Source organism: Pristis pectinata, chromosome 18 (assembly GCF_009764475.1).
Source record: "Pristis pectinata isolate sPriPec2 chromosome 18, sPriPec2.1.pri, whole genome shotgun sequence".
Taxonomy (NCBI): domain Eukaryota; kingdom Metazoa; phylum Chordata; class Chondrichthyes; order Rhinopristiformes; family Pristidae; genus Pristis; species Pristis pectinata.
In genome coordinates, this window is record NC_067422.1 from 28,012,696 (window position 1) to 28,030,380 (window position 17,685).

Below are 17,685 nucleotides of genomic sequence, written 5' to 3' on the forward strand. Positions count from 1 at the left end.
AAAATAATCCATACTGAGCAATGGCCTTCAGTGCATCCCTTCTTGCTTCTGCAAAGCTGGTATCTTTCACTGTCATCCAGGTGACTCTCTGTAGCCCTTCTAATACCTGCAACAAGCCAAAAGACAATGAGGTATGTGAAGCATCCAAATATAAGAGACACTGAACAAGTACTAGAGTGTTACAGGTCATAATTTTTTTTATAAGTCTAGAAATTTTATTGCACCCGACATTGGAGGTTAACAACCATCATGATTGATGGCAATCCATCAAACTTGGTGTCAGGATTGGGGTTGGATGGGTGGGCGCCACACCATACGAGGCAGAGGGAGAGGGACTGACTGTGTGTCTCTTTTTAGATGGAGGACAGGGGTGTTATAAAGGTAATACAGATAATATATTCAGCATTTTTTACTTCACCACCAATACACCTATTGGAAGTTAATTAGTCACATAATCTATTATGATCACAGGGTAAGATCTGGATTCAGTGGTAAGTAGGCCCAAGATGAATGAAGACTATTCTCAGCCACAGGGGTATTAATGCTCACAAATTGGTGGGTTGATGTAAAGGTGCTGCACGTGAGTGGGCTCAGGTAAAGGGGTCCTACCCAAATGCTTCCCCTCCTGGCTACACTCCAGTTACCAGCTCTCAAGCCCAGTTGCATATTGGACCCCATTCCTTGTCCCTAGTTCCAGCTGCACTTCTAACCACACCAGTCTCTGGCTTCGATAGCTACCAGTACCCTTGCTGCTACCAGTACCTTAACAGTGATAGCTGGTATGCAACAGTTACCTCGTGTTTAAAGAAACAACTCACTGGCAACTTACTCTCAACAATACGAAGTTCAGGACCTGGAACATCAAGATCCTCAAGGACAATCCCAACGTTGACACACCTAAATACTCCTATGCTGACACTGCTAGAGAACTCAGATGCTCTGACATCAACATTGCTGCATGAGTGAGACATGATGCACAGGAGACGGCCAGTTTAAAGAACAAGGTGGTAGGTACATCTTCTGGAAAGGGAAAACTTGAAAAGGTAAGCCATCTCCATGGAATGAGATTCACTAAGCATGAGCTAGTCTGGCATCTCAACAATTCATGCAGTGTAATTAGTGAATGCCTTTTTACCTGAAAACAATATTTGATGGTCAAACCTCAACTTTGAAAATATCCTGTTTCTCAACACAAAGGGGGACAAACTGATCTGGATGACTTAACTCCAGCGTGAGAAGGGACACAACCCTCTGTCTAGGTGTAATCCAAGGAGAAGGTAGGGAAGGCCAATTGCAACAGGGCCCTTCTCTTACCAAATTTGCTTGGAGCAGAGACTCATCATAATGAACACTGTGCTTCCCTGTTCCAAGCACTGGCACCTACTAAATTATATCATTATCTGATCAAGAAGCCACATCATCTGTGCTGTGGCAAGCACAAACGTCTGTTGCTCTGACCATATCTGCTCTATTATCTTCATCAATCTGGCCACAAAACATCAGCATTATCAGAAGTGTTGCTGCAAAAACAAAAATCAATTTCAAAGCTAGTTCTTCACAGAACAACCTTGCAGCTCCCATCCTACGGGGACTGCAATGTATCCAGAGCTTGCTGGCTAACCTGGTGTCCATCACAGTTGGCACCTGTGAAGAGACATTTTGGTTTCTCCAACAATAACCACCAGGACTGGTTTGATGAGAATAAACAGATCAAGGAGCTAATTGACCACAGCTTTACTGGAACCTGTAGGGAGAGGTCCAGCGGAAAACCTGGGACCTAAATAACAGATGGTGGACAGAGAGAGCTCAGCAGACTTAACAGCTATGAAATGTACTGGTTCTTCAGCACTGTTAAAGCAATCTACGAGCCAGACACCAAAGACCCCTCTCCGCTGGAAGCCAGGAGCGGAGGTAAACTCATTACAGGCAGAAAGGCAGTCAATGCCCACTGGAAGGTACACTTCAAAGATCTCAGCCACAACTTGGTCTTTGATTCCATCCCATAGCAACCTATTTAGGTCAGCCCTGCCATCACTCTTGTTGGACAAGAAGTTGAGAAGACCATTTCCCAATTCAAGAATAGCAAGGCCTCAAGAACAGATTTCAACAGGTATACCTGCTGAAATTCTAAAATTCATTGGTATTGAGCCTCATCGGCCATACCTTCAGAGTTCCAGTAATCATGACCTTCTTCAAAAGAGAAGACAAGAATGACAGTGGAAACAACAGGGTTGTTTCGGTGCAATTCACCCATCATCGCCAGGGTCCTCATCATTTGCCACCTCCTAGTGGCCAAAAATTTGCTCCCTTCATCATAATGTGGATTCTGTCCACTCAGTGGCACAGTGGACATGAGCTTCACCGCACAACAAGAAAAACGCAGGGAACAGTACCAGCCAGTGTACTTGGTCTTCTTCAAGGCTGTGCTCCTGCCATGATTGGCTTGTTCAGTAAAGTGCACTCAAGACAAAGGACTTATAGCACCTCCCACTCTGTATCACACTGCCCTCTGCCAACAGAGGCCCACGGCAAGTCTCTGGAAAACGCGGACCACTTTTCCAAATGCTTCCAGAAGTGGTGAAAATCTCATTGCCAGGTGAAAGTAGCACTATCAAGGGGCAGCAGTAATAGGGGCAAATTTCTGCTTCCACAGACACAGGCCATCTGAAGTCCTTATGCACCCGTAGATTCTCAGGACACTTTAATCAGAGCTCTGCTTGATGTCAACTAGAAACAGATTGTTCTTCCTTCAGAACAGAGATGTACCATTGATAACACTCAGGAGGAGAATGTCGCATAACAAGAACAGGAACCAGGCTGCTGTCATGCAACAGTTGGTCATCTGTGCTCGTACATAAGCAGAGGGTTTGACAATAGCTGTCTGATCTAGGTCACACTAGATATCCATCACATTGTTCAACTGTTGCTGCAGAACATGAAAATGCTGTTCATTCTCAGGATGTCAGCATTTCTCTTCTCGCCTATCTTTTATTCAAACCAGTCGGAGGAAGCATCTCTTTCTCTGACTGGTTTGACTAAAAGACAGGAGAGAACGTAACATGAGAACATAAGAAATAGGAGCAGGAGTAGACAATCTGGCCCCTCGAGCCTGCTCTGCCATTCAATAAGATCATAGCTGATCTGGGCGTGGACTCACATCCACCTACCTGCCTTTTCCCCATAACCCCTAATTCCCCTACTATGCAAAAATCTATCTAACTGTGCCTAGATATATTTAATGAGGTATCCTCTACAGCTTCCCTGGGCAGTAAGTTCCACAGATTCACTACTCTCTGGGAAAAGCAGTTTCTCCTCACCTCCGTCCTAAATCTATTCCCCTGGATCTTGAGGCTAAGTCCCCTAGTTCTAGTCTCATCTACCAGTGGAACCAACCTTCCTACCTCTATCTTACCTATCCCTTTCATAATGTTATATGTTTCTATAAGATCCCCACTCATTCTTCTGAATTCCAACAAGTATAGTCCCAGATGACTCAATCTCTCCTCATAGGCTAACCCCCTCATCTCCAGAATCAACCTGGTGAACCTCCTCTGCACTGCCTCCAAAGCCAGTATATCTTTCCTCAAGTAAGGAGACCAGAACTGCACACAGTACTCCAGGTGCAGCCTCACCAGTACCCTGAACAGTTGCAGCATAATCTCCCTGCTCTTAAATTCAATCCCTCTAGCAATGAAGGCCAACATTCCATTTGCCTTCTTGATAAACTGCCCTTGTTCCTAACCCATTTCTGAGGCTTTTCCCAAAAGTCACATGGATAAAGAAATTAAGGCATTCAAAAGGTTAGCTGAGCAGCCATAATTCTGAAAGATAATCCAAGCATTTGCACTGGTAACTAACTTTGTTTGCTCCTGATGGGTTGAACAAAAATATTAAGACTTTCACCCTAATTGAAGGTTAACAGTTCATTACTCGTTAAAAGGAATCAGTGTAACGAATTCGTCACTTGGGAGGTGAAATACTTCACCGAAAACATTTCTTTTTCTCTATCTTCACACCTCAATTGTGTGGACTTTGTTAAATTGCAATCATTACCCTGAGTGTGAAAAGTCTACTGTAAAGATTGCTGAATGGTTGCTACCCTCATTATCTGCAGGGTTCTCTCTGGTGATAGTTGGGGCTTTCACCACCTAAGTGCAGCACTGGGTTTTTATGAGGATCCTTAATGAAAGCACTTGATTGAACTGAATGCTTTCCCTTTGCATCCCCTGAAAGCTTCATGAGCACAGCTGTTTATGAAGCTATAGCTACTGACGAAGCTTTGGGCTTTTGGAAATGATTTTAAATGACGTATAATGTAGTTGAAGTATAGAGTGGGAGTCAAACAGTTGGCATTTCCCATGGAAATTTGAAAAATGAGTACTAAAGGCAGGTGTTCTGGTTGTGGATCATCCTTTCCACACTTATTACCCAGCTGTGAAGATGCAGAGGCTGTGGAGTGAAGTCCACTAAAGAATCTCTGTATAATATAATTGACCCTGACAGTATGACCAGTGGGTACTTGCACTTGCCACCTTTTGCCAAGATCCTCCTTTAGCATTACTTTCAATGTCTGTTCTCCCAACTCCACCTCCATCTCTTCCTACTCCAGCTGAAGGACCATAAGAGAGGTTATGCAGGAGATGACAGAAACAGCAATGTATGAAACCCTTAATGGAAAGAAATGCATCACCCTCAAGATGTGCAGACAACAAAATCCAAGGCATTGATGACAGTAAGATTTTTTTCCCATGTTTGATCATGCATTGTAAATTCATATGGTGATAACCACTGCAATTAAAAAAGGGCTCCAGATTCTGAAGGGGAACTCAAAACAGCATGAATGTATACTATTGTTCCCCAAACCTTCAGGATGCCCACAGATCTCTGCTTGTTCAGCTATATTGTCTCGATATATCTTTCTCCCTGCAGAATATCTCATTGACATCCCCAATTTTGCAGTGCACAGCAAACAGTTAAAAATAACATAAATCAGCAGTCATTGCTTGGTATGATCTGAAGGCTATGAAGTCGAGGATGACAGTGACTTTGATCTCTTGCAGGCACAGTTGTCCAGGAAGTGCCCATTTATTGGTTCATTTCACAGGAGGTCATAGATCTCTGTCACTACTGCCTTAGAAAACCTTGACCATGAGATACACTTGTTCTTTGGAGAGCAGGAAATAGGAACACAATGCCTTGAATGCACTTGAGAGATAGAATCTGTGGACATGAGCCTTCCCCTCCTTCCTTGAGACCTGTGGACATGACCCTTCCCCTCCTTCCTTGAGATCTCTGGCCATGCCACCTCTCATATGCTAAGGACAAATTCTTGATCTCTCAATCTACCTCATCGTGGCCTTTGCACTTTGTTTCCCTACACCACACTTTCTCTGTTGCTACTATACTATATTCTGCATTCTATTTTCTTTTGAGAACTGTAATGTACTTATGTAAGGCACGATCTTCCTGAATGGCAGGCAAACAGAAGTTTTTCCATTATATCTCAGTACACGTGACAATAATATACCAATGCTTGGCCTCTCCTGAAGCTTCAGCTCATGTTGCACAGCTAAGAGTACCACCACTCAAGGGCTCATGGCAAAGAGGAAGTGAGGGCATCAAAAGCATTATACTTGAGCAAAAATCACTATGGTCAACAGCATTTATCTTTTGGATGATTAGAACTGACAGCTGATTACATTAGTGACCCTATGCAACACAGAGCTGCAATGAATGGAATCATGCTTCCTTGTGTATGGTTAATCAATTGCCTGATCGGAAAAACATGATGTAATTTCTCCTGGTCAAACTTGCATTGACATTTAATGCAACAGGACACATCAGTTCAATTTCGCCATTCTAGGTGAATCTCACATAATGGCTTGGCAATTGAGATTTGCAGAATAAAAACCATATCCAACCAAAACAGCAATCCATTTTCTAGATGATACATCTTACAATATGTAAAAGCCACAGAAAAGCTTTCACATTAATTCAAGTTCAAAAACAGTAGAATATAACAGAGTCACCAGATCATCAATCTGTTTTGACAAATTACCCTTCTCTGTTCTAAATAGTCTAAAGAGGAATTGAAACAAAATACTTCAACTATATGGAGAGATGTTAATATGTACATAGCCTCACTATTCTGATCCTGCACATTGCCCTCCTTCAAAGGTTCACAGTGAGACCCTAGAAAACATAAACCACTTTCCATACCTGAGTGAAGGCAGATACTGATGGTGAAATTCACCATTGCCTTCAATGCACCAGTGTGGCCTTTGGTTGACACTCTGAAGATCAAGATCTCAGAAGTGGTTCAAGACCCATGATCTACCAGTCAGGTGATCCCTGCCCTCCTTTCTGACTTTGAGAGCTGGGTTAATTACAGCAGGCATCTCAAAGCATTGCAAAGATACCACCAATGCTGTCTCTGCAACATCCTCCAAATTCACTCGAAGGATAAGTGAACCAACATCTAATTACATTCGGCCAGCAATGTTAGTCAGGCCACATCACTCACATTCCTGACATCAAACTCCTAAGTCGACACACTATTTGGAGCTCTGTCAAGGAGGAACAGTATTTTCAAAGATTCCTTGAATGAAATGTAACATTTCCACTTACTCTTAAGAATCTTTGCTCATAACCAGTCAAAGTGGAAGAGGAGCAATTGGGATGGTACTGAGAACTTTGAGTTCACTGGAGGCACACTGAAACCTTGCATAAGCGGTGGAAAGATGCATCACCTTACCAGCTTCCCACCCGCCCTGTCAGGCACCTTCTCTGCTCCATTTTGGAAACATCTGCAGTTCCCACATTGGCCTCATCACCCACTTCTGAACCCACAAAATATGAATGGAGGCCAGTCGTCCTTGGTTCCAAGGATGATGATGATTCTGATGGAAAAAGAAAATAAACTGCAAAGGGCTTAAGACTGAAATAAAATCAGAAAATGCTGGAAACACTTAGGCAGCATCTGTGGCAAGATCTGAATTGTGAACTCTATTTCTGTCAGCAGGTCACATTGCACCTGTGGATATTTCCAAGATGCTGAAAAGAGTTTGTTTTTAACTTCACTTCTTTAATTTACTCATTGGAGAACCATTAAAGCACTTCTTTAAAATATTAGCCCCACCTTACTTGTTTACTCATTTTTTCTGTTCTAGCAAATCACAAAATAAGAACACTTTGTTTTTATGGGACGAGGTGTATTCAATACCAGAAATATAATATGAGCACACACCATTTATATTTTGTGAAATATTTTATTCTTCTGTCGTCAAAAGCGGAAAATTCTTTAAACTCACCTGGTGGAGTTTACCATTTAGCATAAATTTTGGAAGTGCACCCAATGCTAAAGAAAATCCACAACGAGTCATTTCTTCAGGGCGCTGTAGCTCAGAAACGTATTTGTCCACTAGTTTATCTAAAGACAATATGAAATTGGGGAAAATAAATATTCAAATTAGAAACAGGACACCATATTTAAAGAGTCCTAGTAATCTTACTTAAAACACACAGTTACTGGTAACATGCTACTCGAAGTCAACATTTTGTCCTGTCTCAACTTTTATTATGAGAAATGGCAGAATACGAATTGTGTCAATTTGAAATACAAAGAAGCTTATTGGAGATTACATTAATAAGGTGTATCTGAGCAAAGATAATTTCCCGGAACTCAACTGTCACAGTAACATACATGGTTAGTTGTTAACAAAGTAAATTGGATAAACAGAATCTGTTCTTAATAATCCCAATAGTTTAACAATGTGTTACTTTTTATAAATAAATAACCCAAAACCAATGAAACCAAGAAACTAGGTAATAAAAGTTATCACCTGTGTCTACTCTTAATCTACATATCATGTCTACAGAATACAAGGTATGTTTGTACTCCTTTCTGGGCGAAGTCATGCTCATGAGGAAATTGTATCAAGTACTTTATTTTGTGGTTTACCCTATTCATCTCCATTGCATTTCACCAGAGCATATTTTTCCGTCATATCAACAGAAATTAGATCAAAAAGTCCCAATCCTTGTTGTTTACTCAGTTAGCCAAAGAGCAAAACATGCACGATTTAAAGGGACCCCATGAGGGCACAGCTTTTATTTTTACTGACTCTCCAGCACTGATTCACAAGTACTGTCGTTTTGCAGACAGGCAGCACTGACAAAGATTCCAGCATCTGTACACTAGATGCCTGATCATGCCACTCCACACTATAATGGGACTTGTTACCCAAAACTATATACTAAATCCGCCCCTACCCTAACTTCTCTTCCTCCCCCCCCATTCCCCTCTCTCACCATTTCCATCCATAAGCTCCACCCTCATTCTTCCCTCGGCTCCAAAGTTGCCATTCTAACCACACTGAACCGCTTCACAATATACAGTCCACAAATGAGGCTGGAGCTATAAATACAGGCAACAGCTGCAATCTGTGAAAGCACAAGTTAGCTTTTAATATTCTTAAATAGGGGCAAAAAGAGTCATGAAAGCCATTTCCTCAAATGAAGATGCCCATAACTTTGCTTTATAGCTTTCACCCATTTGGCACTAGGGCAAATGGATTCAAGCTAAAATATGGATGGAATCCAGTTTTAATGCTACAGTTTCACACAGATTTGAGACTTGTCAAGAATTATAAACTAACATCATTGCTCCTACCTTTACTCGTAAGTTTTTCTTCCCAAATTCTATATGTGTATATATATATATATATATATATATATATATATATATATACACACATACACACACACTTAACATTTTAAAAACAATCATTGCTTACAATTATAATAGACAAAGAAATGCACAGTGCCCTGTGGAACTATGAAAGCTGTGTAAATGGAAGCAAAAGCTAAGCTTCTTTGGAGTAGCTCACTACCCCCACATACTGACTGCCTGTCCGGTAAACCTACTCGCATTTTGAACAACTTTGGTGGTATGAACTTCCCCAGGACAATCAACCCCAATCTAAAGAGTTAAGCCCTGTATGGCATGGGTGTTCCAGCTGTCAAAGAGCCTGAGGTGTTTGCTAACATCATCTAAGCTCTAGCTCACTTTTGACTTCTGCTTTTTAACTATACACAAGTCCAAGATTTGTTGAACTAATTCGGCAGAGAAGTTTGAGTCCATGGGAAAAAAATGGCAGAAGATCCAACCTGATGATAATCCCCATATCAAGTTGAATCAAAACAAGTTTCTATTTAAATGGATTGAAACTCAACAGAAGATAAAACAAGAATAAAATCCATTTATGGATTGAAGATGGCAAAGCAAATAAATTACTTACTTTGTATTTCAGGATCTGCAGTTCCCTGCACGGTTTGATAATACTCATTGCACAAAGCAGTCAGTGCTGAGATTACAGCTTCCTGAAACTGAACACACAAGGATTACTATTACTTTTCCAACCAATTTATTTAAGTAATTTAATTTGTACAAGGAAAGGACACATGAATGTTATCAGTTAACAATGGTTATTAATAGTGGAGAATAATACTACCTATAAAATGTTGAATTACCTTGGCCTTCTGTTTTGCTGTGCTTGTAAAGTGGTGAATGCTTTTCAGACTGTCATCAATAAGCCACTGCCATTCACCTAACCAAAAGAAAATTTGGTTTTGTAAATTGGAAACAAAATGCTATATGTGCAGGCTATCCTGATAATGCTTTGTGCTGTTTAACTTAAAAGGTTCAAGAATTACAAATGTTTTTCAGACTGAATCTTAATTAATATAGCTAATACTCTCAACATTGGTGTATAAATAATTTAAGCCTGACAAAGTAATTATATTCTGAGAACTAAAAAAAAATTAGGTTTCTAGGCAAAATAAACATACTACTGTTTACTGCAAAAACAGAAAACGAACCAAAATGCAAATCAGCCATTTAATTTCTCCTCATTTTAATCTTGCTTTTCCTGCTACATTTATTTTAAAATCATTCATCAAAAATAGATTTTTATTAGTTCTGGTACATACTTTAATCATTCAAGTTCAATAGTTAAACTAAGTGTGTTTTCCTCTTTTTGATAATTCCAACCAAGTCAGTAAGGATAAACATGACCATTTATTTCTCCATTCGGGTTTTGGAAATTTGCCCTTACAGAATTCACAAATCGCTACCCAAAATTTTGAGATACGGAATAAAACATGCTCTCATAGAATGTGTGTGAAAAAAATTAAATAAATCAACATAATTTTTGTTTCAATTTACATTTCTTGACATGGCTTTGTGTTATGGAAAATTGTGATATGCCTGTTTTCTAGGAAAACTATCCCCCTATAACGTGGGGGTCACCTGCACTGGATTTTCATTCCATACAAATCAAACATCTCAATGGATTCTAAACTGTTGCTTCTCCTTCTCTTCTTTCAGGTAAGTGAATTCTAACAATGGGTTGCAAAGATAACTTCAAAATTTTCATCAGATAAAGCCATGGTGGTCCACAAAATCAATTTCTTGAATTCTTCTTCCTCTTCCTCCAGATTTTGTTCTTCCAGTTGTACATTACTGCTAATTCTGCACCAACTAGACGTTAAACTTGGAGGTCAAGATTTGCAATATCTATATGATTATACTACATTATCCTCAGTTCCCAGAGTACACTCTAAGTCTTCATTTTTGAACTCTGAAACTGGTAGTTTTTGTATTTAACATTTTCTAAATATGTCTACCATGATATTCACTATCCAACTGACCTTTCGTGATAACTGGTAATACAATACACATCAAGCTTTAAATGGTAAACAGCTTACCAATTATGGAGTCATTCTTCAAAGGCATTTTTGACAGTGACATTTTTTCTATGAAACAGCAAACTGTAAAAAAAAATTAAAAAGCTATTTCTGCTAATGAAAATTTTAAGAACTGATTATATACTTAAATCTGCTGATCAAAATTGAACAATAAATAGTGTATTTCCCTAAAGTTTCAAGAAATACAAAATACGGCTTTTATTTAACAATTGGAGTCTTGATTAGTCTCAGCTTGCAGACAGGAATACATAACAAAAAATAATAAAAACAATGATCCATCCAATCTAACACAACCAGAAATAGAGCAGCCTAATTCCAAAGTTACCTCCCAATTCCAAACTTAAGTTTCTATAATTGGAGTCAACTTCATAAACACCAATTTAGACAAAAATATTCTGGGATCATTACGAAAAGCAGCATCAAAAAAGAGCAATGTGGTATAATTAAATTCAGCAAAAACATGTTTAAAAAATGAAATCCTACACTCAAATGCACCTCTGCCAGCTATTTGAGAAAACCAATAGGGCAGTGGAACGGAACTTTCTCCGCACCCTGGAACATTCTTACTTCAAATTATTTATCCAACTCCCTTTTTAAAATTATGATTGGATCTGCTACAACACTTTCAAGCAGTGCCTACTGGGTCACCGCTCATTATGTACCTGGTTTGTTGACTAATTATCTTAAAATCTGGATTCTCTTAGTCATGCCCCTCTGCCACTATAAACTGATTCTCCTTATTATCTGCAACGTGATCTTGAACAATCACGATTTAACCATCACTTTCGCCTTATCTGTTCTGTAGTGAACATTCCAGTCTTCTATAATCTCTCAGCATAAATGAAGCCCTTCACCTTTACATGAAGTGAGCAAATCTCTTCTGAACACTCCCAAAAGTCTCATCATGCCCACAATTGAGCACAGTGCTCTAGATGGGGTCTAACCAATAAGTTATAAACGTTCAGATTTTATACTTCATGCTCTGTTACAATTCCAAAGATGCTATATTCATTTTAAATCATCTCCTTGTCACATACAGTCAAAGGTTTGTTTGGGTACACCAAGTCTCTCTCTGTTCCTGCATCTCTTGAAAACTGTAGGATTAAGTTTCCATTAGACAGTAACAATACATTTAAACATCTTGCAGAAATTAAGGTTTATCTACAAACAATAGACTAGTAAATAGTTGCAGATATTGTCAGATGAACAAATTTAAATGACAAAACTAGTTCAATTCCCTCAGTAATGTCAATTTCCAAAAATCATTCTGAATCCAAATTAAGTTTTAAACATGATAATTTAACCATAAACAAGAGATTTTCAAATATATTTGAATTTTAACATTTTTTTGCATATTAAACCAACAAAGTGTTCTTGAAAAAAATTCTTCAGTCATAATTGCTTTTGGTCTGCAACTAACAATTTCAAAAAATACAAAATATGACCAATCGGTCTGCTCCATAATCAACAAGGCAAGGGAAATGTCATGAACAATTCTATCGATTGGCAATTGCTCACCAATAAACTGCTTACACACATTTAGTTTGGGTTTTTCTAGGGCCAGTAGATTCCAGAGCTTATTACAGCATTGACTCAAAAATGTGGTCAAGAGAAGCGAATTGCAAAGGTGTGGTGAGTGTGAGCACCCCTCCCCTACCTCAGTGACCATTGTCCCCCTCATCTCCCGCGCTCACCACCCCCCCACCCCCCCACCCCAATCTCCACCCTCACCCCCAGCATGAGGGAGTCAAGCACCAAGGTATACCATATCCTCAGCAGTAAAAAGGCCTTAAATGTTACACTGTTAAGGCCCTGCCACTGGAATTTCATTTCATATTTTCCTTAGTGAAATAACATCTGTCATTAGGAATTGCTAGCTAGCAATTATCTTGCTAGCTCAAGAGTGACTGAACATTGACTGCCAACACTGTTTGATTTGGTCCAATGTATTTGATGGGAGTAAGATATTAGGATAGATGATTGCCAAATTCTCAAAAGGTCACACAGCAAAGATAGTTTTACATAAATAGATTTTCTGCGCAGATAAAATTACACATTGGTCAATCATTGTCTTGGGGATTGATGATGACTTAGTCCTAAGAAAACTATTTATTCAAGATAATTATGAGAATAAATCAATAGATTTTACTATAGTACAGAATACTAAACACCTGAGGTTTAGATGATACATAACATAACTAAACCAAATGGTATGAATTGGTATTTTCTTCAACTTACCTGCTGGTCTCATAAATGCTCCACCGAATCCTCTGCAGAAAAGGAATAATAAATGGGATAATTAAGTTTCTAATTTGAAACCTTAGTTATAGAAAATAACTTTCTATCATGTTATATTCTCAGCACTGTTTTGCTATCCCAGAACTTTAAATCATTTACAATATTTATAAATCACATTCTTAATCTCTAGAACGCAATTGATCCTTGACATTTATCTACAAATTTAACTCAGTTCCAATAAGGTAGAATAAGTAAGTTTGGAAGACATGCTCATCCCATCTGTGTTCTGGACAGACAAGTAATTCTCAATTATTATTTAATAAACCCATCATACATTTTATTGATCAAGTTATTTCTTGTATACAGCCATCATAATAATGTCAAAATAGAAATAAATCTAACTTCACAACCAGCTTTGAACGACTTCAAATACAGCAGCAACACCACCCCCTCCCCCCCAACATTATAGGGGTTGCATTCCTAGAAAGCAGAACATAAAGCTGCATCATCTGTGCATGCATCAAGAAAAGAGAATTGAAAAAAATTTTTTTGGAACTTTTTCCCCCCCCCACGTAAAATCTGTGAGAGCAAATTTTATATGGTATCACAAATTTTTGGGCAGTGGATTTGTCAATTCTGTCAGGGTGAATTTCCATAACCCAAATGCCATAACACAGGGGACACCTGCACACTAAAATTAAATGCTTCTGGTAACTGTTAGTACTATATAGATCCATCTTACATAATGGCTTTGGCACATAGACATACCAATCATAGAAAATATCAGAAATAATGCCACTTTAGGAAATACACTTCAACCAATAGAATTATATTGGTAATCTACAGTTTTTATCTGAAGATTCTAAAGGGAATGGCCTAGAAATGGTTATTGGTGTCTGAAAGTGGGACATAAACTAAAAGTTTTGGAAAAATTTCACCTGTTCAATAATATTTAATTATTCTTGAATATCGTTACAATTGTAAATCATGTGACTTAACTGATACTTTGAGCACTAAATTACTTTTTTTAAAAATATATAGTTCTGGACACTAGTCTAGAATTAGCCATACCTCCGAACAAACTGCTCCAGTACAGCTACAATAGTGGCAATTTACTCAACAAGGAGGAAAATTGACCTGGTGTGAACTGTGCATATAAAAAAGGCAATTTGGCAACGTGTGACCAAATTGGTCCACTCCTCCTTAATCAACATGGCAAGGGAAATGTCATAAACAGTGCTATCGATCGGTGATTGCTCATCCAGTAAACTGCTTGCATGTGTTCATCTTGGGTTCCTCGACGACCACGAGGCTCCAGAGCTTATTATAGCCTTAATTCAAAAACGTAGTGGTCTCTCAGGCCAGTGTCACAGCCCACACAAATTTTTTTTATTAGTGATCCTGTGCTCATTAAGTCTGATATTTGCAACTCATCAAAAAGTAGAGTTCTTGCCTGCAAGCAGCAAGATGCGGAAAACATTCAGGCTTGTGGCAAGTAACATTCACACTACATAAGAACCAGGCAATAGCCAACTCTGACAAGAGAGTCCATGCATCAACGCTCAAAGTTTAATAGCAGTACTGTTGAAGACAAGGACAGTGAATGGAGGAGAGCACTTTCAAGTTCTTCTTCAATTGGAAATGTATTTCATTGGCTTTCTTTCTTTGTGGCTGGCTCAAAGGTCTATAATCCCTAACAAGGTGTGGAACTGTCATAACTACAGTGGATTCAGCAGTTCAATGAGGCAGCTCACCATCACTTTCTCCATGTGAACCAGGGATGAATGTTAAATATTAAATTTGCCAGCAACAACTGCATGCCATACATGAATAAAATTTGGGTTACAGTTAAATTACCAGAACTCAGTAGACACCTACTATTGACAACATACATTTATATAATGGAGGGTGAATTGAATAGAATATGTGCAAAGGGACAGTAATGCTTGTAGAGTTACTTGCTAATCTGCTTGCAAGAATGACTTGAAAACTCTCTATGGTTAGGGAGTGCCTGTGCTCCATCACAGGCACAACCACCAACAGTCCATGAACACTACATAGTTATTCCTCTTTTGCACCATTTATTTGCTTTGTAACTTATAATAATTTTTATGTCTTGCACTGTACTGCTGCCACAAAACAATAAATTTCACGACATATGTCAGTGATAATAAATCTGATTCTGATACATTCCAAGGGAAATGCCTACCAATGCACAATGTCTGGGAGCACCAAGCTTGTGCAGCAATCTTGAAGTCAAGCAAAAGTCATTTTGCACCCGGTACAGTGATTCCTACACATGTTGACAACCAGAAATCAATGAATTCTTAACAAACCATAGCAAGACAAGTAAAATCAATATGTAATTTATTTACAAGTAGCTAATTATTCCTATAAAAAGCAACAATGCAAGAGGGTGGCAAGTTTTTTTTCATAGAATGCACACTCAGCTCTGCAAGGTTAAGGGTGTTAGATAGAGCACTGAATTCCAATATGACAGTGGAGCTGTCCAGAAAACATTGCCTGCAGATTGGCACGTTTTAAATTGGCATTAGATTTGCTAGCATCCCACCGACATAAGTATCACAGCTGGTGCAAACAGAACCACACATATCATCAAGTACATTGGATACATTGGAGGTAATTTGGTACAGGTCACACCCAAAACCAAATTTTGTGCCTGGTGTCATTAAAATAGTAAAATATCCAAAGTGATTTCAAGAAGGAATAATTCCAATAAATAGATAAGCAAGTGGGCAGAGATGTGGCCTTTCAAGAAGAGGTGGAGGTATAGATGGCATTTCATAACACGAGTCAGTAGCATTTTAGGATAGGAAGGAAGCATGGGCAGTTGCATGAGAAGCAATCGCTGAAGCAATAATATGCTACAGACATGAAGCATTTTAATTATGGTATCTCGCACAATTCTGACTTTGTGTCTTGCCCTCCTCCCATAATCATTAATCCTCATCATCCACAGTACTGAATACCAGGAAAATGAAAGCCTTGGTCTTGACAGCCAGAGACTCAACCTCTCTTGCTGATAACAGTATGAAAGTGTAATGCAATGTTGGAATTTCAGTATCAATGAAGGAAGGCTGATATTTACACGTCAAGATAACGTGCAGCTTAGAGGAAAACCTGTAGGCACTTTGTCCTCCTTGTTATTGGATCACAAAGGCAAGTGCAAGGGTGGACATGCAGAGGCACAAAACCACATCCCTCCAACAATCTTCTCAAAAACATGTATAATACAAGGTTAAGAACATTTTTGCACACATGCCAGTTTAAGGATATTCACACATTTCTCTCCAAACCCTCAAATTCAGATTCCTAGAGAGTATTCCATCATTTTCCTGACTTGTGCATTGTGAATGCTGAAAAGAATTTGGAGGGTCAGTAGGGGAGTCATTTGCTGCAGAATAGCAAACCTCTAATTTGCACTAGTTATGTGGCTGGACCACTTAAATTTCTGGTCATTGGTGATCCCTTGGATCTTGACAATGTGGTATTCAATGATGGTAAAGGAGTTGAAGATCAAGGAGAAGTGAGTGATAGTCATTGTCTGGTACTTGTGATGTGAATGTTATTTACAACAGATAACACTAGCCTGAATGTTGTCCAAGACATGGCATAAACAGGTTCATTATCTAAGGAGTTGCAAAAGGAACTGAACTCTTGCCATCATCAGCAAGTATCACTGTTTCTGGTTATACTGCAGTGTACTATTGAGCATATAATAACTCCAGAGGCAACCAAAGGGATTCCCACAGAGGCAATTCAAGGACTGCACTATGTTGAAGGTATATTCCAGACATACACATGGACATAGTGGTAGAGCTTCAGGAGTACTTAGGTTTTGACAATAGTACGATATGAGGCTATTATCTATCAGTGCGACACTACATTCATTCCACCCAGTATCCCCATGTCAGTGAAATTAATGTGCCAAAAAGCTTTCAGCAACAAAAGCTGTCAGCGACAAGATTAAATCAGTTGCAGAGATATCTTATTAACCAAGAGGAGGAGGGGCATGACTAAATGAATCCCAATTATCTTCAAAGGAAACCCAATAAGAGTCAGCACATTAATTTTTTTCCAGTGATGTAGTACATAAAAGATTTACTATACCAATTAGTTAGTGCAGACAATATACCAGAAAATAGGATTCAATGCACAGCATCGATGCCACCAGTCAGAAAAATGTACAAAACAAGATAGGAAAACAAGGTAGGTGATTAAATTAGCACCAAAATAAACAATTAAGCCTATGATATAATCTACAACATAGCCACTTCCAGACAAGTAAAAGGCGGGCATTCGAAGATAGTGCTCCCTGGACAACTAAAGACACACAACTTAAAATGAAACATGGAAAGATTCATGACAAATGTGAGGTTCATAATTCAGTCGACAGGCAAGCTGATTACAGAATGCAGAGGACAACTAAAAAAGGATGAAGAGCAAGGGGAGGGGTGGAAAGAGCGAGAGACACTAATAGATTAGTGAATAGAGAAGACGATGTTGTCAAAATAGTGGTCAAAGACACAGTGGATACAAAATAGGATAAAAATAAAGACTGTTAGCAGTAGTCAAAATAGAATAATCATCCAATCCAGAAAAATGCATCCAAGGTTATTAAAGGAAGCAAGGGTAAAAATTGCTATGCGGGTAGTGCCA

General features: G+C 38.9%; 1 protein-coding gene across 2 annotated transcripts in view; it reads right to left on the reverse strand.

The window, feature by feature from the left end:
* tbcd (tubulin folding cofactor D) overlaps window positions 1-17,685 on the reverse strand; it is a 202,840-nt gene that overhangs the window by 53,735 nt on the left and 131,420 nt on the right. For both annotated transcript variants that reach the window (XM_052033297.1, XM_052033298.1), the window contains 6 exons: window positions 13,006-13,037; window positions 10,768-10,830; window positions 9,532-9,608; window positions 9,300-9,387; window positions 7,311-7,429; window positions 15-106 (listed from right to left, as the gene is read on the reverse strand). In XM_052033297.1, coding sequence (XP_051889257.1) covers window positions 15-106; window positions 7,311-7,429; window positions 9,300-9,387; window positions 9,532-9,608; window positions 10,768-10,830; window positions 13,006-13,037 — 471 coding nt within the window. The remainder of the gene's footprint in view (window positions 1-14; window positions 107-7,310; window positions 7,430-9,299; window positions 9,388-9,531; window positions 9,609-10,767; window positions 10,831-13,005; window positions 13,038-17,685) is intronic.